Source organism: Cololabis saira, chromosome 9 (genome assembly GCF_033807715.1).
Source record: "Cololabis saira isolate AMF1-May2022 chromosome 9, fColSai1.1, whole genome shotgun sequence".
Classification (NCBI taxonomy): domain Eukaryota; kingdom Metazoa; phylum Chordata; class Actinopteri; order Beloniformes; family Belonidae; genus Cololabis; species Cololabis saira.
The window spans coordinates 45744768-45768347 of NC_084595.1; the positions used below are offsets into that span (position 1 = coordinate 45744768).

General features: G+C 39.5%; 2 protein-coding genes across 3 annotated transcripts in view; both read left to right on the plus strand.

Moving 5' to 3' along the window:
* Positions 1-23580, plus strand: part of ube2l3b (ubiquitin-conjugating enzyme E2L 3b) — a 189632-nt gene that overhangs the window by 137717 nt on the left and 28335 nt on the right. The gene's annotated exons all lie outside the window — the stretch shown is intronic.
* On the plus strand, positions 3879-22508 carry ydjc (YdjC chitooligosaccharide deacetylase homolog). 2 transcript variants are annotated; one of them, XM_061729665.1, is made up of 6 exons: positions 3879-4014; positions 8250-8422; positions 14817-14976; positions 15874-15973; positions 18443-18620; positions 20278-22508. In XM_061729665.1, exons 2-6 carry the CDS (start codon positions 8259-8261, stop codon positions 20606-20608), a joined length of 933 nt encoding a protein of 310 aa, XP_061585649.1. In that variant the 5' UTR covers positions 3879-4014; positions 8250-8258; the 3' UTR covers positions 20609-22508. The 2 variants fall into 2 exon arrangements, with proteins under 2 accessions (XP_061585649.1, XP_061585650.1); XM_061729666.1 differs by having other exon boundaries at positions 8253-8422.

Genomic DNA, 23580 nt, shown 5'->3' on the forward strand with positions numbered 1-23580 from the left:
TTACAATTAGATGAAATTAATTTATTAGGAAAATGAAGCTATAACATAAAAAAAACAAGACACGAAACAAAAACAAAGTTAATCTTACATGCAATTCTGTTTTGTTTCAGTTAGTTTTGTATTGGAATTTTTTTAATCTGTAGTTTTTATTATTTCAGTTAACAGGAAAACATTTTTCACTGTTAGTTAGTTTCAATTTATTGTCCTTTCGGAAATTCTATCTATACAATATACAAGAAAATGCGACATAGAACAATTAAGCGCAGTATTAAGTGCAGTATAGTACAACACTACAATAACATAACTTACCGGTAACACAATGATCCTAAAGTGCTTGACACCAAACCTAGTGGATTATGAAATTGATTTGATTTGAAGATTTTATTTCAAACATGCATGATAAAAAAAGCGTACAAAAAAGTGTAAAAACAATACAAATATATATATATATATATATATATATATATATATATATATATATATATATATATATATATATATATGTGTGTGTGGGTGATTCTTCAATTCGGGGCACTTTTGACTTTTGGGGATAAAAAAAAGCGTACAAAAAAGTGTAAAAACAATACAAATATATATATATATATATATATATATATATATATATATATATATATGTGTGTGTGTGTGGGTGATTCTTCAATTCGGGGCACTTTTGACTTTTGGAATTTTGAAAAGAAAAGTTCTTTAATCTCTGTTTTTTCTATTTCAAAAGGTTTATCAATTGGTCAGGAACAAAGATCTTAGCATAGCTTTGACTGTACTTCATGATCATTTTGATATTATGATGCTTTTTTCAAAGTTGTCACAGTAAAATGTCATTACCATCACAAAAACAAAACACTGATTTTAATACAAAATGATTTGACAAGCAAAGTTTTCACAATCATTCCAGTAAGTACAAAACATGCTCTTTAAGAATCATGTTCTAAATATTTGTAAGTACATTTAAAATACATTTTAACACCATGTTCTCTCTAACTTTTTAATATATTGCCTTGTCTCAACAATGAAATATTGCATACTAATGAGAATATTTGAATTGCAATGCATATTATTTCAGAAAATGCAAATTTAGACATTTAAACTTTACCACAATGATTGAGGTAAAACCCAAGTTAACAAAAAAGCAACATTTTCTGTCAAAAAGTGTATTGTGACGGTAATGACAATGTATTCCGGTAATGACATGTTTTGGTAACGACATAAAAATTAACACTGGTGTTTTTTTTGTTGTTTTTTTGACAACAAAGATAAAGAAAATACTACTTTTTTAAAAACAACACCCTTTGAACACTTAACCTTCCACTAAAATTAATGATTTGGTAAACTACCACAGCATTGCTTATGTAATAATATCTTCTTCGGGCCAGCTGGTTCGATTCTGACATAAAAAAGGATCAAACAAGAGAATTGGCATGCTCAACTCAAATTTCCCATATGATGGGTATCAATCTGTATGCACATTCTTTTGTTGGCTTTTCACAGCATAAGGTCTCCATCAACCTGTCAGAGTTTTTGCTTTGTATCACTCTATGATACGCTAGCTTGTCAGCCATAAACTGCACATTGGCATGTATTTTGCATAAGCAGGTATCTCTGTGGTGTGAAGTAGGTGTCACAACCCAAAACGGTCGGTTATTGCAAAACTCTGTATATAACAGCTTCAACAGTGGACTTTCCATCTTGAACTTCCGATAAAGATTGTGAAGTGTGTCATTTAGAAAACGCTTCTGCTTTTTCACCTTCTGTCGGGTGAGTGTCTCCCTTTTCCCTGTTGTTGCTCTGCTGTTATCGTCTCATTCCAAGAATATCTTGATTTTCTCAGTGGTATCCACACTAATTATGTTTTTGTAGGGTTTCCTATGAAAGTGAAGACCAGCAGGCCGTTCGCTGTTTGTCCGCATCATCTTGGCTAAGAAACCAAGTTGTTTTTTTTGCCTCTTTCACCAAGTGGTACTTCTTTAGAATCTTCAAAGCCAGAATCTTTGACACTATTTGTTTTTATTTTGTGCCAGAATCCTTATATATTTTTTTCAGCTGAGAAAGCACTGCATTCTGAAATAGTAGTGTTCTTCGAAGGGCCTTCGGTTTTAGCTTCAGCAGCTTTGCTGCACACTGTACACTGAATATATGTCAATAAAGTGAAATTTCCTATTAATGAATTAAAATACTCAACTAGTGACTTGTTTGGTAATGAAGCCTAATAAACATACTCTCAGATCAGGGTGTATAAAACATCAAATTACTCACATATGTGAGCATCAAAAAATCCGGCTTCTGCCTCATGTTCCTCTGGAGCATCTAATTTGCATGCAACAATGTAAGTAACTGTTTGTAAAAACTTTATTGCTCTCTAAAATGTTGAGTGTGATGGTAATGACAGATGTACGAGGGACAGCGATATTTAACTATAAATAAATTGCAAATTGAACAAATATAAATTATATGAATTTGAAGAATGCCTTTTTAAGTTGTTACAAGGAAATGCAAAGTAAAGTTTTAGTGAATTTAGCACTTTTTATTGCTTTAGAGGGGATGTTCAAAAGTCTGGGTTGGGGACAAACCCAAAACAGTGAAATTCTTGCACATTTGAATTTTCAACACACTGAAAAAGTATTCAAATGTCATCATTGAGACACAGTTATTTTTTCCATAGCTACTACAACCAAACCTTAACAAATGCAATAATTGTTTTTTTCTAAAAAGCCTTTTTTTCTTGAAAATCTACCCTGGTGACAGAAAAACACCCAGGAATCACCCATATATATGTACAGCACTTCATATAATGATAGTTCACGGATCCACCAACATGCTTGAAACGGAGTAGGAATGAAGTAACCACTTATCCAGTCCTAGCCCTGAATCTACATACATTCTTACATATAACAAGACGAGTTTCAATAACTGTTCTATACAGTGATATAATATTATGTATGTTCTATACAGTGATACTCAATATTATGTATATATAAATAGTCAAAATCAAAGCAAATCAAGGCAAACAGAAGAAAACAAAACAAACGCCCAGCATTTAGTTGTGCTACTATGTATGTATGTAATAATAGAAGTAATTATAATGCATAGTATTACATCATCATTACTTTACAATAATACTACAATATAATAGAGAACAATAGACAGCAATGATATAACAATATACTTGCATAACTATATAAGAGTAGATATGCTATATACACTGGTTCATATATTTACCTCCAATTATATACATAGAAATTACTATAAATCTATATATCGACATATCTACATACAACTATAAATCAGCATATATTAATAGAGACAGAGAAATCAATAATGCATCTATAATTTATTTAGCAGAGCTATACTAGAGGGTATAAAGAGGGTTAGTTTCAGGGTGCACATGCCTGGCAGTTTATTCAACACTAAATTATGCATTTTCCCATAATTTTAAGCGGAATGATACTAGCAAAACAAGAATATTTAAAGTGTATTTCAAATGCTTTATTGCAGCAATATTGCTGCAGAACAAAGAAAATGCTACATTTAGTCTGGGCTACCTCACCCATCTAGCAACAGAAAAGAAAACATAGAAATTCAAACTAATTTTATCTATACAGCTCAAAACCATCACTAAACATGACAGTCATTTCAAGTGGAATGATACCAGTAAAACCATAATATACATTTACAGGTGTGTAAAGCCTGAATTATGGTTCCGCGTTAAATCGACGGCGAAGCTTACGGCGTAGGGTACGCGGCGACGCGCACCGTACGCCGTATGCTCTGCGTTGGTGTAACGCGGAACCATAAATCAGCTTTAATGCCCTCGTGTCCCCGACAGGGGGCGCAACGGTCCGCTCCGTTCTGCGCCATTTTACAGCGAAGCCGCCGGCACCCTCGGGACCTGCTGCTGCTCGGGACCTGCTGCTGCTCGGCACCCTGCTCCTCGGTTCTGTTCCAGTCACTGGTCCATGGTCCCCCGCACACGGCCAGGCGGGCTCGAGTCACCGCACGGTGAGTGAGTGTGTTGGTCCAACTCTCCTCGGGAGAAGTTGCTCCGCTGTCATCCGCCGTTACGTCATAAGCCTGATTTATGGTTACGCGTTAAATCGACGCAGAGCCTACGGCGTAGGTACGCGGTGAAAGGCCGTACGGTACGTGTCGCCGCGTACTTTACGCCGTAAGCTCTGCGTCGGTGTAACGCGGAACCATAAATCAGCCTACTCCGAGCGGCAGGTCCGGGGTTCCGAGGGTTTCTCCCCACGTGGTCGGTCCCGAGCCGAGACCGAGGAGCGGAACCAGCACAGAACCAGCACAGAACCAGCACAGAACCCGGTCCGTGGCAGCGTGTCTCCGCGGGGCAGCTGTTACCTAACAGACGTGGAGCGGCCACGTCTGCCGTGGACTCACTGGCCGGTCCCTGTAGTGCCAGAAAGTGACTGCCTGCCAGAATCTGAGTTCTCCCCTGAAAATGGGTCTTTTTACCTGCCAAAAATTGATTGAAGGCCAAATACAGTTAATGAAAGGTTGTTTCTACCTATATATGATTTGATCTCATTCTTGAGCTTCATAATATAAACACTACAGCTCACAGGATTGCTTTTAACTCTTTTAAAGGCAAACAGCAGTCAGCATTGAAAGTGGACCAGAACAGTTAGTAAAGTTGGACCAAGAGAAGGGACTTTGCTCAGGTGTGTTTGACCCTCTGGGACATGTAGGCGCACTTTACGCGCTTTTCACTTTTCATTTATCGATCATTTTGGCTGAGTTCATCCATATGGCATGAATTTTGGTGAGATTGTGTAGTTTTATATTATCTTTTAATTTCCAGCTCAGCTCCTACAGTAAGTCTAAAATACACTCTGTACAAACAATTGTTACACTCTGACCCTTTAGCGCAAAAAACGCGCCTTTGAAACCCATTCAAACTTAATTTTTTGATCTCACTACCATTAAAGCATAATACATGCACTTTATTATATCTAGGTGTCAATCTGGTCTTTTGCCTTGGAATTGATCATTTTTACTACTCTGAACCAGATGACGTGATTTTGACCATATTTGGCATATGGAGAAAAAACATGCGATTTCCACTGGATGGCACCGTCACAATTCACCCCTCCCTTTTCCTTTAATGTGTGTGTGTGTGTGTGTGTGTGTGTGTGTGTGTGTGTGTGTGTGTGTGTGCGTGCATGTGCGCGTGTGTGTGTGTGCGTGTGCGCGTGTGTGTGTCCTTATGACATTATGAGCAAAGGCTTTCAAGGGCCACTGTTTTCATTCATTCACGTGGTTTTTGTGCAGAAGTTCAAAGCCCTTCTAAGATTATTTCGTATAAATGCAAACCACACACACCTACACTACGACGGAGTATTAGGGCCAAACTAAGACAAAAAAAATGGAAATTGCGAGAATAAAGTCATAATATTACAAGTATAAAGTCGTAATATTTTGAGAATAAAGTCGTAATATTTTGAGAATAAAGTCGTAATATTACATATATTATAAATATAACTTCACAAGATGCTCAATATTCCTCATTTTAACACAGGGAGAAGATGGTCTTCCTGTTAGAGTTCTCATAAATTATATGCTCATAATATTACGACTTTATCCTCGTAATATTACGACTTTATTCTCTTACGACTTTATTCTCGTAATGTTACGACTTTATTCTCGTAATGTTACGACTTTATTCTCGCAATGTTACGACTTTATTCTCGTAATATTACGACTTTATTCTCATAATATTTCGACTTTATTCTATTACGACTTTATTCTCGCAACATGACTTTATTCTCATAATATTACGACTTTATTCTCGTAATATTACGACTTTATTCTCATAATATTTCGACTTTATTCTATTACGACTTTATTCTCGCAACATGACTTTATTCTCATAATATTACGACTTTATTCTCATAATATTACGACTTTATTCTCGTAATATTACGACTTAATTCTCATAATATTACGACTTTGTTCTCATAATATTACGACTTTGTTCTCATAATATTACGACTTTATTCTCGCAACATTATGACTTTATTCTCATTATATTATGACTTTATTCTCGTAATTTCTAGGGGTGTAACGGTACATGTATTTGTATTGAACCGTTCGGTATAGCGTGTTCGGTTCGGAACGGAGGCGTACCGAACGAGTTTCCACACGGACATATTAAGTAGAGGACCGCACGTTGTGGAGCAGAGCGCTGCTGCAGTTGCACTCACACCGAGAAAGTATTAAGATTAAAGAAAAAAGCACTAACTAATGAAGAACTAAAGAGCTAAGCACATAATTGTGACAAGTCCAGTGTTTCCCATACCATTGTTTAGGCCTGGCGGGGCCTGGCCAGGCCTAAAAAAAAAAAAAAAACAATGATCATTTACGTTTACGAGCGCCTCTGCAGCGCTGTTCTGCAACGGGAGTCAACCTGCTTCGTTGCCTAGTAAAGCCTGAATTATGGTTTGGCGTTAAATCGACGTAGAGCCTACGCCGTAGGGTACGCAGCGACGTGCACCGTACGGCCGCTGGCCGCGTACCCTACGCCGTAGGATCTGCGTTGGTGTAACGCAGCACCATAAATCAGCCTTAACGACGCGAGTACCGCTGCTGAGAGCGCGGCCATATTATTATACATTATGGGATGTATAGAGTTTGTACCAGCCAACTATGGCGCCGGCCAAAAAAAGAAAAAATATGGCGGGCGACAGACAACATGATATAAAGAAATGTTTCTGCAGGTCCGTGTGTTTGTGTTTGCATGTGACGCTGCAGGGAAGCATGAAGGAAAAAACCGCCCGACGACACACCATGCATCCGCGGGGTCCTAGTACCGGCACACGTACAGCCAATGTTATTTTGTGTGTGTGTGTAATAAACAACTAGCACGTTTATATTTTGCATTTTGTTTTCTTACTGTACCGAAAATGAACCGAACCGTGACCTCCAAACCGAGGTACGTACCGATCCGAGACTTTGTGTACCGTTACAATCCTAGTAATTTCCAATTTTTTTTTCGTCTTAGTTTGGCCCTAACACTCCGTCGTACCTACACAGAGGTCCATACACACAAATAAATCAAAACATGGGGCATCTTGAATCACATGGAAGGTGCAGCCGTAGAGAGAATCAGAACAAACTCCGGCTTTTTGTTGAGTCGTTTACACAGCTGCGACTGCAGTCAAAGTTTATAAAAAATGCAACCTGTGGAACTAGTCATTTCTTACTTGGCAAGATGGAGAGAGCCTATTGAGTGCACAATGCTTTGGACATAATGATGGAGTCTGATTCTGATCGCGAGCAAGAGGAATCTGACACAGAGAACACAGATACTACAGACGAGGAACCGGTGTCTGAATCGTCTTCTGAGAGCTTGGATGAGCTCAGAGTAAAAAGCCCACACCATAGCGGAGGAGCTGATACTGCTGCAGCATTAGACATGGTCTCTGTCATGATGGAGGACGCAAATGCTGCAAAACTAAAACCTACCCCTCTGTCCAATGACACTGTTGCTAGACGTATAAATGACATATCCGACGATCTTAAAGAACAGCTGGTAGATAAACTTAAAGACAAACGTTTTGCCTTACAATTTGATGAAGCAACTGACAGCAACAAAGACCGTTTGTTTATTGCTTATGTACGTTTTGACATGACAAATTCCCTGTGTGAGGATCTTCTTTTTTGTAAATATGTCAGAGACAGAGCCACATCTGAAGAGCTCTTCAAAATGTTGGACTGCGTCCTGACTGAGAATGGGCTGTAGTGTGAGAACTGCATTGGTGTTTGCAGTGATGGTGCACAGACCATGGCAGGGAGGAGAAAAGGACCTCGGACTCTCATCAAGAAGGTCTCACCTAATGCTGAGTGGACACACTGTGTTATACACAGAGAAGCACTGGCATCAAGGCACCTTTCCTCTGAATTAAGTGAGGTTATGACTGACATTGGCCGGGTTTCCCAGATCAGTTAAGAAGCTCTTAACAGCAAAAGGCTTCTTTCAAACCTTCTTCTGGAGCCTGTGAAAGAAAAACGCGTTTCCCAGAGTCGCTCTTTCTTGCTTAATAGTGAAAAAGGTCAAGCAGCTAAATAAACTTCAGAATATTTTTTGAGTTGAAGGATACTGTTTTACTAGTTAGGAGGATACAAGGTGGTCCTATATGCTGATCGTTAAGTTAATTTGCCCGTGGAGTGTTACTGTCCTAATGCTGAATGTTAATGCGTGTTTCCTCTGTCCCCCACAGAAGACAGTGATGCCACAGCCCAGACTGTTGCTGGTGGTCACAGGAGATGACTTTGGCTACTGCCCCCGGAGGAACCAGGGGATCGTGGACTGCTTCCAGGCCGGGGGCATCTCTAGTGTGTCCCTGTTGGTGAACGGCTGTGCTGCCAAAGAGGCAGCAGATCTGGCTGAAAGGTACTTTCACCCTCTCTTTGTACTTTCACCCTCTCTTTGTACTTTCACCCTCTCTTTGAGACCCGTCCCGACTGCAGCTTCTTTCAGGTGCCGTTGAACACTTTGGTCAACTCTCATTGAAGTCTTGGGATTATCTTCTGCTAATTAAACCTGTTTGGATCCGAGCTCGGATTCTCTCTTCGTTTTTCACCGATTAACTCGTTCCACACAATTTGAGTTACTGCAATCAGAACTAGGGATGGGCGGTATGGACTAAAAAATGTATCACGATCATTTCTGGCATTTATCCCGATAACGATAAAAATGACGATAAAAAAAATACCAATTCAACTCCCCCTTTGTAACTATAAATCTATCACCACATTCAGTCTTTGGAGCCCCCAAATCACTGCTCTAAAAGATACTTAATGCTACTAAACTACACCAATTACATTTAATTAATAAAAACCAATTAAATTAGTAAGCCTATACTGCAAAACTGTAATGACTCAAATGAAACAAGTTGGAAATGTGAGAACAGATTCAACATTTATTCAAACTGCATGGCTTAAACAGCTGGATAACAGTGCAAACAGCAAAAGTACTATTGTCCTTCAAGTTTTCTTAGCTCATAAAATCACAAAGTAGAAAAAAATACAACCTGATAAATAAAGAAACAGGACAAATATATAAAAGTTCACTAAAAATAAAATCCAATCAGTGATGAACTCTTCTATTATAAATAAAATGTGCAAATTAACCTGTGGTTGGAACATGCCACAAATTAGATACTATTGCAATTTTTAGTCAAACGTTATATCAAGGTAACAAAATAGTGCAAAAGAGAACATGATGAAGAACAAAAATATATAACATCAAAAAATTTCGATGAAAATGTAAACACTGAAAAAAATGTAAAACACTGTAAACTCCTGTGTACAATAATGTGTAAATAAGAATATCTTAGGTAGTGTAAGTTGTATTACCCATAATGTTAGCAGGTTAGAAGCATGTGTGCTTCTTTCAAAAAGACAAAAGGCTCACACCTGAATCAGAACCACCCCAGAGAGATCCAGAACCAGCTCCAATCTCACCAGAACCACCCCAAACAGAAGCACAAGCAGAACCACTCTGACAGAACCAAAACAACTCAAGACAGAACCAGAACCATCCGGGACACGAGAACCACCCTATACAGAACCAGAACCACCCCGAACAGAACTAGAACCACCCTATACAGAACCAGAACCACCCTAATACAGAACCAGAACCACCCTATACAGAACCAGAACCACCCCGAACAGAACCAGAACCACCCTATACAGAACCAGAACCACCCCAAACAGAACCAGAACCAGAACCATCCGGGACACGAGAACAACCCTATACAGAACCAGAACCACCCCGAACAGAACCAGAACCACCCCGAACAGAACCAGAAGCTCCTCAGACACAAGCAGAACCAGCTCAAACAGAAGCACAACTGGAACCACTCCAACAGAACCAGAGCCACCCCAAACAGAATCATGATTCCACTCCCTTCTCCATGTCTCTTCTGTCTCTGCATCTGGATCGTCTCTGTCCTTAACTTCCTCCCTCTTCTTGCTCTTAATCGTAACTCGGATTAATTTGAAATTCTATAGCAATTGTGAAAGTTTTTCACCATCTTTCTACAGTCCAAAGGTTTTATCTAAAACCAGTGCTACGTCAGCTATCAGTCCTTCCTTGCATGGCTTTCAGCCCCTTGCTAAGTTAAATTCTTCAACTCATCCTGAAAACAGTTCCTTTCATCAGCCGATCTTTCTGTCTCCAGATTATCTTCTCTATTCCTCATCTTCTCTTCCTGTCTTCAGCATTTATCCTCCTCTTCAGCGGATGTTCATCTTTTGAAATAAACATGTCTTTAGCTTATCTTCCTGTCATTAGCCCATTCTTCTCTTCAGCAAATATCCCTCTTTTCAGTCCCTCCTCCTGTCTTCAACCCTCTCTTTTTCAACCATCTTAAAAGTTTACAAATATCTGAGCCCCCTTTTTTTTTTACCATTTTCACACAACTTTAACACATTCTCTGATTTTCAGCAGTTTATCTGTTTTTCCCAGGAAAGTTCAGCTCTCATTCAGCACCTCAGCTTTCAACCCTGCAATTTCCAAGGAAAAGTTTTTCTACTTTCAGTATACTTTCAGCTAGAGACACCATTTAAACTTCAAACCAATCAAAAGATTTTGAACTCTTACCTACTGATTCCGCTTTCTAAAATGTTTTTCTAGTTTTTGAAATATCACACTTTACGTTTTATGCAAAATTCAACTTTTATAATGATTTTAAATTGACCCTTTGTCAGCCTTCTGATTGGTCCCTGACTGACCAATCAGAGAAATCATTCTCCAGAACAGCGTCTAGACCTCTGCTTCAAGCTCTCGTCTGCCGGCAGCTCAGAGCAGATGACAAATCGTGGGTATCAACGCTGTTCTTTGTTGTGCAGAAAAAGCCATATTTCAAAAAGTGGGGCTATTTACGGAGCTTGGAACCTTCACCGGCCGCCGGTGCCGGTCCAGCCGGTGCCGGTCCAGCCCCAGGGTGCCCTGCTTTTCTGTGGTGCTGGTTCTGTTGGCTGATCTCGGGACCCCTGCTGCTGCTGACTGTCTGCAGCACTTTTTCTTTCATAGCTCTTTTTCCAGCTGGAAAAGTTGCTGCAAATGCGGCTAAAAAAACAACGCGCCTGTTTTACTTTGTTTTAACTATCTCCTCCTACATTCTCCCCCAAACCCCCCTCACGCCACCCCACCACTTCACCACAGAGTGCTTCACTGCCCAGAATCTGACCCACAGATCCCAATCACATACAAACGCTGCATTGTTACAATGAATTTTGGACAAACAATGAAGCAGAAAACAACTCTGTTTGAAATTATGTAATTTAACATGAATGTAACTTACTTTTATGATGCTTAAGTAGCCTAATGTTTACGCTCTGCGATGATTCACACACGCACTAATATACTTGGGAAACAGTTAGGCACCAAATCTAATATATTTAATTTTCTTAGATGGCAAAAATAAGAAGTTTATTGATCCCACATAGGAGTAATTCATGTTATATCAGCTATAGAGAACAAGGTAGTGCCGGAAAACAATATATATCCCCCCTCACAAAAATAAGAAAAATACAGAAACATATTTTCTCATCAACAAAGCATATTTTACATTTTTCAAGTAACGAAATAACATATTTGAGCCATTTTTTTTTTTAGATTTTTTCAGTTATTTTATTGTCTGAAAAATGGTTCAAATGTTTTGTTGATGAAAAAATATGTTTCTTTATTTTTGTGAGGGGGGATATATATTGTTTTTCGGCACTACCTTGTTCTCTATAGCTGATATAACATGAATTACTCCTATGTGGGATCAATAAAGTTCTTATTTTTGCCGTCTAAGAAAATTAAATATATTATATTTGGTGCCTAACTGTTTCCCAAGTATATTAGTGTGTGTGTGAATGAATAAATGAGACGTAAAACGTAAGTTTCTTTGTAGAAAGGCACTTTATGAAAATAAGTCCATTTACTTGTATTAGTTTACAGCGCAGTCTTGAACATCCAATATGGCGGCGACGTTGACGTATCACAGCAGCGCTCGATGGGGTGTCTACGTATATATGTCTATGGTTATACCTATAGAACAGACAAGGCAGCATAGAGATGGGAGGGGTTGGAGTCGCCCCCGGCAACCAGGTAGCAGCGTTTGTAAAGAGATGTCAGAACTGACTCTATTTCTCCCTGTCAACAAGTTGGAGGCTCTGAATGACGGACCGTCTTTTTGAAACGATAAGAAAGAAATGATATCGCCATGAACGACACATTTTTATTATGGTGGGGTTCATTATTTGTGATTTTAAATTGCGTCGACGAGAACAAAGATCAGTGCACTCTCAGCTCGGGGCTGATTTGACAGGAAACTCAGTGGAAGGTGTGGACGATAAAAGGTTTGATTCAACATTTTAGAGAAGACCTCTGCATTTGTTCAAAGTCTTACTTTATTTTAGAATAAAGTAAAAAGCAAAGTGCCACAAAAATCATACCATGTGAAAAGTCAGGAAAACGTCTTTGTTTTGGTCATGTCTGGGGGTCGGGTTGGAAGTGTGGACTATAAAAAGGTTTGTTTTTCAGTATTTTTAAAGATTAGACTATATTTCTCCAAGGTGTCGGCCGATTTGACTGAAAGCGACTGACAGTGACACAGAAGTCAAATGATGTTAAGCCAACAAAGATTTCTACGTTTTGATGTATAATTTCTGGGGGTCGGTGGAATGTGTGGGCAATAAAGAGATTTGTTTTAGGATTTTAAAGATGAGATTTTCTATTTGTTGCAGTTTTCTCTAAATTGCGGGTGTGCAAAGCGTCAAAATTGTGTCCAGTAGAGGGAGACGACGAGGAATAAACCAGAGGAAGAGTGAATATGAGCAATAGTAATAATGTTTGCATTGGCACCTCTTAATAATCAATAGATTATTCACATTTTATAGAACAATTTATTTCATACTTAATTTGCACTCATATCCGTTTTCTCCCTCTTATCATGAGTCATTTATTTAACCACAGAGGATATTATGTAATGTAAGTCTGTTTTCTTTTCAGATTTGACCATTTAGGTCCAATTTTTTTAAAACATTTCTTTTAACTTAGTTTTTATTTCAGTATCAGCAACTTATACATTCCTTTACATACACATTGTCTACCGTTTTCCATTTATTCTCTCTGTACCCACAGACTAGTTTGCACCATTTAATTAGCAAAGCAATAAAGATAAGGAGAGGAAAATAAAAATAAATAAATGAATAAATAAAGTACATAAAAATAATAAATATGAAAAATAAATAAATAAAAAGGGGGTGGGGTGGGGGAGGGTATCAGTGTGTCTTATGTATTACTAGAATGTGTAGGATAGTATTCACTGCGTTAACAGAAACATGGCAGGGCTCCAGCTTTTAAGAAAAACACTTTTCTGAAGTCTAAGAGAGTATGTCATCTGTTGCATCTGAAATATTTCCCAGACTTTTTCAGTCCACATGTTGTATGTTGGGTAAGATTTTAACCACTTAATAGTGATGCACTTAATTGCTGCCGTCAGTAATATCTGCAAGAGATATTTTTTACCTCTACCCTCAATTCCTTCCGGTATCACAGCTAGTATCGCCACCGTCAGATCTTTTATGAGATCTTGATTAAATAGTACTGAAAGGGTATATATATGTATTTATTTTTGAGCATGTCCTGAATATGTGAGTGTGGCTGCCTATCTGCATGCCACAGTTTCTCCAGCGTTTATTAGAGTGTTTCGGACCCATTTTGGACACTATTATTTGGGTCCATATTACTCTTGAGCAAATACAGAATTTACCTTGATATCTGATAAATAGGTGACAAAGAAATAATAATAATGAGGTGCATGTTGTAGTAATTGTTAAAGGAAAGAAAGAAAATGTTCATAATATGTTAACATAAAAGGTCTTCTTTTACAACATTCATGTGCATCACCCATTTGTACCAATACTTGTCAAATGTATCTGCGCAGAGTCTGAGAGAAAATGTCGGCCTTTCCATGACAAACATCTCCTTTACAATTGTTACCCACTCTCTTTTTGTTGGAGGCTCTTTGTTTAGCCATTTCCTCGTTATTGTTTTCTTGGAAGCTACTAGTAATATTTTAAGGAGGTATTTGTCTGAGGTATTTAGTTTAGTTTGTACAGGACTGTCTCAGAAAATTAGAATATTGTGATAAAGTTCTTTATTTTCTGTAATGCAATAAAAAAAACTAAAATGTCATACATTCTGGATTCATTACAAATCAACTGAAATATTGCAAGCCTTTTATTATTTTAATATTGCTGATTATGGTTTACAGTTTAAGATTAAGATTCCCAGAATATTCAAATTTTTTGAGATAGGATATTTGAGTTTTCTTAAGCTGTAAGCCATGATCAGCAATATTAAAATAATAAAAGGCTTGCAATATTTCAGTTGATTTGTAATGAATCCAGAATGTATTTTTGTTTTTGTAATTGCATTACAGCTGGAAAGCGCTATATAAGTGTAAGCCATTTACCATTTATTTTACTATTTACAGAAAATCACATTATTCTAATTTTCTGAGACAGTCCTGTATATTTCCCAGATAAATTGTACATAAATTATGTTCAATCTTAGAGCCAATTATCACGACACATGCTTATCCGCTGCAGCGTCTCCACCACCAAGCACCAATCAAACGCAGGGATGATTGTGCTTTGCAGAGCAGACCTGCCAGCAGATCCATAAAATGTTGAAATCATTTCCTCAAATGTACTTGTTAAGTAATAAATGATTTTAGTTAGTACTAGCTGATGTGACAATGTTCTTTCTTTATCTCTTTTATCAGGCATAAAATCCCCATCGGCCTCCATGCCAACCTGACGGAGGGCGCGCCGGTGTGCCAGAGCCTGCAGAAGAACTCCACCCTCGTCAACCAAAGAGGCTTCTTTCACGGGAAGATGGGCTTCCGGGAGGTCCTGGAGAAAGGCCAGCTGTGCATGAAACAGGTCGTTACTCTTTCTCACTCACCCATCCTCCATTAGCCCCCCCACAATGTGCTGCCGGCGGTCGCCGGGGGGAGCCAGTCCAAGCTTCTAGTGGACTGAGGCAGGTAGACCTGCTATATATATATTAGTGCTGGCTAATCTTAATTAATCCATGATTAATTAATCATGGATTAAGAGCTGCGCTCTTTAGGCTGATTTATGGTTCCACGTTACACCAACACAGAGCATACGGCGTAGGGTACGGTGCGTGTCGCGGCGCTCTCTGCTCGTGTGTTTGGCGGCAGGTATTTGAGACTCGACGTACTTCCATGGTAATTCATTTCAAAGTACAGTACATGCAAATAACTTTAGTCTTGTCCAGCGAACCATCTGCATCTTTTTGAAAGTGAACTAACCGTTCAAAAGTCCCTTTTCATTCTCCATCTTTCAATCCACCATATGTTTCCTCAAGCTACGGGTGCCGACGAGCGCCAGAAATGTTGCGCCTTTTTTTTTTTTTTTTTTATCTCATGCGTTAAAAAAATTGTCGGCGTTAAGAGGACGTGAAGTTAACGCATCGTTAACGCGTTAAGTTGGACAGCACTAATATATATATATATATATATATATATATATATATATATATATATATATATATATATATATATATATATATATATATATATATATACACACACAATACAAAAACCCAGTAAAGAGTCTGAAAAGCCCCACATTCCATCAGCAGGTCGAGCACCAAAGCAATTCACATTAATGTGCAGCGACAAAAAGACGATGAATTACCGGAGTCAAATTCCTTGTTGGACAATGTTGGAACCTGGCCAATAAAGCTGATTCTGATTGTGATGAATGGTATATGTCCCAAACACTGATTTGCAGGTGTGTTTGTTCCTCCAGGTGGAGCTGGAGTTAAGAGCCCAGGTGAGGAGGTTCGTGGAGCTGACAGGTCACCTCCCTCTCCACATGGATGGACACCAACACGTTCATGTCCTGCCAGGTAAAGCAGAGCCATTAAAGGAAAACATCCGCTACTAATGGTCCTGTAGTACAAATGTTACGTTTGCACACCAGAATTTTGTTCCATTCTCCTTCACAAAAACTCCTATTTTGGAATTGGAAACCAACACATTTAGATCATCCACCCACCACAGAATTAAAATGTGACATCTTTTCAAGTAGCTTTAGTCTTCTGTCCTACTTATAAAATAAAATGAATGTAGTTTTGTGGGTATTGTTATTGAGTTTACAATTCAGCTTAATTTAATCTCTGCAGGTTCTTTGTTTTAAAGTTCTGATTGAATTTTTTCTATTCAGCAGTTTTGTTGCAAGAAGTTTGCAATAAGGTTTTCATATCTGGCATTTTATCTGTGGTGATATAAACGTGTAGTTACAATTAAGCCCTGGAAAGAAAGAAATAAGCTTCATAAAGAGCTAAACCCTTGGGAGTGCCTGAAGTAAAATCTACCAGTCTGTACTTTAAGCTCTTGTTCATTATGAATCCTAAATTTAAATGTAACTTCCCCAAAGGGAAATTAGAAGTTATGGCAACTTTCACTGTCCAACATATGCAACATGTTGCCCCAAACACTGAAGAACCTCGACTTGCTCAAGAAATACGGTCTTTTTTGTCCGTTATTGTCCAGCTCCATGGTCCAGGTGAACACTCAGGTGTTTATATTCCTCCTCCACCTTCACTTCTTCTTCCATTATGGAAACAGTGTTTGCCATATTCACGCTCCTCCTAAAAATCCACAGTCACCTCCTTTATCTAGTTCGCTTTAAAGATTGGTTTTAGTTTAGTTTATTGTTTTGCACAGTTTTAAAAATATTCAGGAAATATCAAATATAAATACTATAGGTGCAGGAAGAGGCAAAAAACCCAATGGGCTTGTTTGAAGCCTCCACCGAAGTTATTAAAATTTCATGTGTTATAAAGAACACAAGATTAACATACAAAAACAAAAAGTATAACTACACAAAAGTAATGGCCAACTAATAATATAATATATAAATAATAAAGAATAAAGACAAAAAAAATAAGTGTGTGAGAGTGTACATGGGATATTGTTTTTACAACTTATATTACTTATATTGACTCCTGAGCAAATAAGACGGTACATGTCACTATGAGTTAAACACACACAAAAAAAACATGGATACATGTACAACAATACATTGGGAAAACAGTTACAAAACAGCAGTCAAGTGGATTTGATTTGCATTTATTTGTTATAGAGGGACAATGTACATTAATGAACATTTTAAAAATGTAAATGCACCCAATTGTAGCCAAAAGGCTCATTTCCATTGGCTAATCCCCCTGGCAGAAGGAACACAAGGTAGTAATAAAAGCAACAAATTACAGTCAAAACAAATGCATGTCATAGGTGCAATATTTAGAAAGCAACAGTACACACACACACACACACACACACACACACACACACACACACACACACACACTCTCTCTCTCTATCCGATCCACTAGCAGTGACAGCTCTCATCCCCCTCAGCAACACAGGAGTGTATCTACATCCCCCAACCAATCAAGGCCAGTGTTCATATCAACAAACTACAGGTAAATCAGGGACTAGTGTCGACAAATGTTGCTGTCGATGAGCCATTTCTTTAACCTTTTCTTAAATGAGCTGTATGAGATGGACTCATATGTTTTGAGGGATTGTATTCCACTCATTAGCTGCCCTGTAGGTGAAAACTGATGGACCAAATACAGTTTTCCTGAATGGGATCTCACAATCGCCTCTAGCAGCCGCTCTGGTGACACAAGCAGAGATGAATGAATGAATGAATTATTTTATTTTCATGTCCAGACATCTAAATGACCCATCCCTCATGGGATTACACAGAAACATTAATTATATCAAAATATAACATTCTGGTGTGTGAACCACCTACTTCCAGCTACAAATAATAATAATGATAATAAGCAGCAACAAATAATAATAATAAATAAAATTAAAAATTAAAACAAAATAAAATATCCCACACTAGAAAATGAACAAAAAATACAGAAAAATACACCGACAGAAATAGCGACCCACACGCACACAGCCCCCCCATACCCAAGTCCATAATTAGATCATATCATAACTCACTCCACAACAGCCAATACCAGCCCTTACACACAATAGAACCCATCCATACAATAATAATATGCAGTCCATGTCACAGAAACACACACAAATTGAATATTTTACCCATATAAGTTACCTTTCTCCTTCTATCCCAGGCTTTAAATAAAAATTCAGAAAAAACAAAAATGAATGATGATGAGATGAATGTTCCCACAGCAGGCCACAGAGCCGTCCAGCAGGTCTGGACTCGGCCTCGGAGGAGATGACAGGACTCTGACTGATGCCTCATTTTAAAGGAGGATTGTTGGCCCCTATAATGGCGTGATTTTAATCGTGTGTGTGTGTGTGTGTGTGTGTGTGTGTGTGTCCAGAGGTGCGGGAGGTGTTTGCTCAGGTCCTCTCAGATCTCAGGATCCGGTACACTCGTGTTCCCGTGGAGCCGGGGCTGCTGAAGTGCTCGTGGCTGCCGGCTCCCCTGCTGGCGTTCTACACGCAGGTGCAGGAGGACGCTCTGGCCTCCGTGCCCGTCTTCCAACACCACGGGATCAGGTACGGCTTCTCTGGAAGGATTTTACTCTTCACTTTACTAATGGCGCTTTTCCACTAGTGCCTTTTCAATTCAATTTTATTTATATAGCGTCTAATACAACAAAAGTTGTCTCTAGGCGCTTTCCAGAGACCCAGAACATGAACCCCCGAGTAATTATTACATAAACAATGGCAGGTAAAAACTCCCCTAGTGGGAGAAAAACCTTAAGCCAAACAGTGGCAAGAAAAACTCCCCTTTATTCAGGAAGAGACCTGGACCAGGACCTGGATCATAAGGGGGACCTCCTGCTGAAGACCAGCATCTACAATACTGGTCACGCGGGGTAGGATGAGTGCAGCTTCTCCATCACTATATTTGTTGGGTTGGTCTGTGATGGGAAACATAGACTGCGTTACTAATCACTTCATAAATGTAATGAAGGATATGAACATTTCTGCATTTGTAGACGGTAGAAAGTACCGGGATAGACAGATTTACAAGAAGGTGAGAGAAAAGTTGCGTGAAGCAGCATTTGTTTTGAATTTGGATACAGGAAGAAGAAGCAGAAATGACAGGAATTGCGTCATGATGTTCTCCGTGCGTCACTGGTTTGATCCAGATATCCTGAATGATAATAGTTAATATAATAGATAATAGAACTAGATAATAATAGTTAGTCTCAAATATAGCTTCGCGGTAGATATGCTGCTATAGGCTTATGCTGCAGGGGGGCACCGACATGATCCGCTGGGCGGTGCCTCTCACCCTTCTTCTCCTCTCCTTTTCCCTGCCTCTCTTCTCCATTACCATTTTTATTTATTATAAATATCTCATAGCTATCATTTTTGTCCATTGTTCCTGTAGTTTCTTGTGCCGGCCCCCCTTTTTTCTCTTTTGTGTATGTTTGCAGGCCGGAGCCTCAGGAGCTGCGTTCTGGCCTGTGTTCCCGGCCCTCCCCCCCCTCTGGTCATCCCATTGCTTCTTCCACCTGCCTACGTGGATGTCTGCTGTTGCTGCTTCCGCCTGCCTGCACCCCCCCCCCCCTCTGGTCATCCCGCTGCTGCTTCCACATGACTGTTGTGTGCTGCTGACGCCCCCCCCCCCCCCCCACCTCTGGTCATCCCGCTGCTGCTTCCACCTGCCTGCTGTGTGCTGTCGACGTCCCTGACTCCCCCAGTCTGGCCTTCGGCAGGAGGGTCCCCCCTTATGAGCCTGGTCCTGCTCAAGGTTTCTTCCCTCCTAAAGGGGAGTTTTTCCTTGCCACTGTTTGGCTTAAGGCTTTTCTCCCACTAGGGGAGTTTTTACCTGCCATTGTTTATATAATAATTGCTCGGGGGTTTATGTTTATGTTTATGTTTATGTTTATGTTTATGTTTATGTTTATGTTTATGTTCATGTTCTGGATCTCTGGAAAGCGTCTAGAGACAACATCTGTTGTATTAGACGCTATATAAATAAAATTGAATTGAATTGAATTGAATGATTAATTACCATGTAAACGGAATATTCTGAATGTTTCAGTAACCGGAATATTAGCAATAACCAGAATTTTGACTGCATGTAAACGTAGTCACTGTTTCTGAGATGCTGTGCGTTAGAGTGCGTTAGTGTTTTTATTTAGATCATGTTAGTTGTCTACAGACTTTCTTTCTTGTCTGAGCCTTTCAATGTCCGCAGGTGGCCGGACGTGTACCTGGGACTCACCACCATGGGTCAGAACATGTCTGCGTGCAACCTGCGGACGGCCCTGAAACACGCCCTGGCTGCACAGCCCTCAGGTCCGTCTTCCAGAGGAGCAGCGGGCTTTGATCGGCCCGCGGTCACAGCCGAGCTCATGACTCACCCGGGTTACCCGAGCCACCCCCTGGACGGGGGCTGTGGGGAGGGCCCCGACGACTTCTCCCAGTCAGCAGACCGGCAGCACGAGCTGAACGTGCTCAAAGACCCGTCTGTGCTGGCTCTTTACAGCCAGGAGCACGTGAGGCTGTGCAGCTTTAAAGACTTTTGACACCCGATGTCTCAAAGTGACAACCACGCTCATTGGTCAGAACTTAGTTTACACACATCATGGACACAAAGATCGTGACACTCGCAACGCCGGATTCACAGAGCAGAATTGCAGCAACCCAAGACGGGCGATGCGTCTGAAGCACGGAGAGAGGCCGGCCTCCATGTGGCTCAGATCCAGCTGTGTAGCCACAACCTGATTGGCTGATCCATGCATTCAAGTGGGAACTGTTGAAAGTCTCCCAACTCTTGACCAGGCAAGGCAATCAATGCCATGCACATAACCTATGATTTATTTTGGCAAGCAATGTCGTCACCCCACCCAAAGTCTATGGAGATGGTGCAAAAGACGCACGCAAAGCTGCTGTGTGAATCCGCCGGTGCATCAAGTTACAAAGAATTATTTAAACTTATCACAGCACTTTATGATCCAGTTAGTGCTGATTGGTTCTAGCCAACTAGCCCCTCCGTGCCAAATATGTTGCTTTGTTCACTTCAGTTTCAGCAATATGGGGCCGATTCAGAACCACAGTCATTTAAATGTAATGAATTTGTAATTATATTTGTATATAATGCTGATTCAAAATAGCAACTTACTTAATTAATAGATTGCACTGAATCTTCACATGGATTCAGTCGCTCAGCTTTCTCTTTCAAGAGGCACCAGTTTATAGGTAAAACTTTGTTTTAAGAGGAAGAAACCTCCTTTTTAGCGAGAAGAAACCTCCTTTTTAGCGAGAAGAAACCTCCTTTTTAGCGAGAAGAAACCTCCTTTTTAGCGGGAAGAACCCCCTTTTTAGCTTGAAGAAACCTCATTTTAGCATGAAGAAACCTCCTTTTAGCGGGAAGAGACCTCTTTTTAGCTGGGAGAAACCTCATTTTAGCAGGAAGAAATCTCCTTTTAGCAGGAAGAAATCTCCTTTTAGCAGGAAGAAATCTCCTTTTAGCAGGAAGAAATCTCTTTTTAGCAGGAAGAAACCTCTTTTTAGCAGGAAGAAACCTCTTTTTAGCAGGAAGAAACCTCCTTTTAGCAGGAAGAAACCTCCTTTTAGCAGGAAGAAACCTCCATCAGAACCAGACCACGTAGGCAGAACTTCTACCTCAAACAGTTGAGGAAGAGAATGTGAAGAACAAGAAGAGACTCAAGCACATGGATCAGAAGAGGAATATAAACAACTGTACCTGCACATTCATTATGAAGGGGATTACGTGTTTTTTTTAAATAATTACTGTATACCACTACCATATGTCATATCAGTCTTGTGTCTTACCTGTAGATGTCCTAAAACCTGAATATATTGTCATATTTGGGAAATGGCTCTTCAGAATCTAAAAGAACCCGTCAACGTGGCTGAACGGCATCGTATAATACATGGACTGATGATGTATTGGGTTTTGAAAACCCTGCTGGATCCTGGATACAGTCTACGTCAATCAAAGGTTTTGACAATGACACAAATGTTGTGTTTTTGCTGCGGTGATTTTATAGCTCTTTGTTTTAAATTTTATCTACATTTTTTGTTGATTCTGTTTCTTGCGTCGTTTATAGATCAAATTAACTGATGTTCTTTACATACAACACAAAGCACTTCAGTGGCATAAAAATCTAGTTTTTATAGGTCTCTATAGGACCTTTTATAGGATAGCTGAAGTTTAAAGATGTAAACCATACAGGGTTACTGGAGAATACTGGAGAATGTCAAGACTAACTTTTAGCCCAACGACTGTTCAACTTACCAAACACAGGTGAAAGGTTGAGCTGTGTTTTTGTCCTGGCCAAACATCGCTCGGGCCGAAGGAGTTGGGAAAATAATCTAATCGCAATATTTAATTTTGCACAATATTGTGATTTAATTTGCACTTTTTTTCCTTTTTCAATAAAACCTATTGGATGATTTTAACACTAACACCATATTATATAAATGTAAAAGTTGATGAATTCGAGTGCTCCGCTCGCTCTCGCGTCACTCCACACCCTCATGATCGCTTCCCTTGCCATTACTAAATCATGTTTTATAATATTGCAATATTTTCCCGGTAAGGATTCACATTAGAAGTTGTGTAAGCACCAGTTGGTGGATGTGATTAAATATGCACACATGGAGAGACCAAAACCTTTTGACGACAACCTGGTGTCAATAGAGGGAATGCATTGACGTCACTTCCCCACTGGACCAGCCCCCTTACTGCACTGAGGGGTAAAACATCAGCAAAAATGTCTGCAACTAGTGGAGAAAACGGGATAACAGCCGATTATCAGCTTAAATTAAAGGCAGTTGGACTTGACAGTGACCCGTACAGTTACCAAGAACCAGTGGTCCATGGACATTAATATTTGGTACAGTTACCAAGAACCAGTGGTCCATGGACATTAATATTTGGTACAGTTACCAAGAACCAGTGGTCCATGGACATTAATATTTGGTACAGTTACCAAGAACCAGTGGTCCATGGACATTAATATTTGGTACAGTTACCCCAAGAACCAGTGGTCCATGGACATTAATATTTGGTCACCAATCCAGTTTCCTGATATTTATATGTACTTAATTTCTACACCAGGGAAATACACAAATCAAAGCTTGAAGGTTTACAAAAGTCTTGAAGCTTGGTCCGACTTCAAGGCAGGATTTGTTGTAGAAATTAAAGTGAAGAGGACACTGAACTTTATGATTTGACCGTTTAACGTTAGCTACCCAAAAATCCAACATTACCTGATACAAAATGGAAACCACAAATCCACGTTTCTGTACCTGGAATCCAGTTGTTTCTGTGAATTGCAGCGATCCATTTGTCTCTCTTAAGCTTATTTTTCAGCAGTCTGTAAAACGATAACTTATTGCTAAATCTATGAGAACAGTCGATCGCACAACAGCTCTTTCTCATTTTAGATGTTTTCCAGTTGTTCAAACTGAAAGTTTACGCTGACACTCAGTCTTTCTGCCACTCAGTCTTTCCGACACCCAGTGGACG

What these genes read in the sequence shown, in the direction of transcription:
- ydjc (XM_061729665.1), top strand. Translation starts at nt 8,259, where the DNA reads ATGCCACAGCCCAGACTGTTGCTGGTGGTCACAGGAGATGACTTTGGC. An exon ending in GCCAGCTGTGCATGAAACAG is followed by an intron (nt 14,977 to 15,873) that starts GTCGTTACTCTT and finishes TTGTTCCTCCAG; the next exon opens with GTGGAGCTGGAGTTAAGAGC. An exon ending in TTCCAACACCACGGGATCAG is followed by an intron (nt 18,621 to 20,277) that starts GTACGGCTTCTC and finishes CAATGTCCGCAG; the next exon opens with GTGGCCGGACGTGTACCTGG.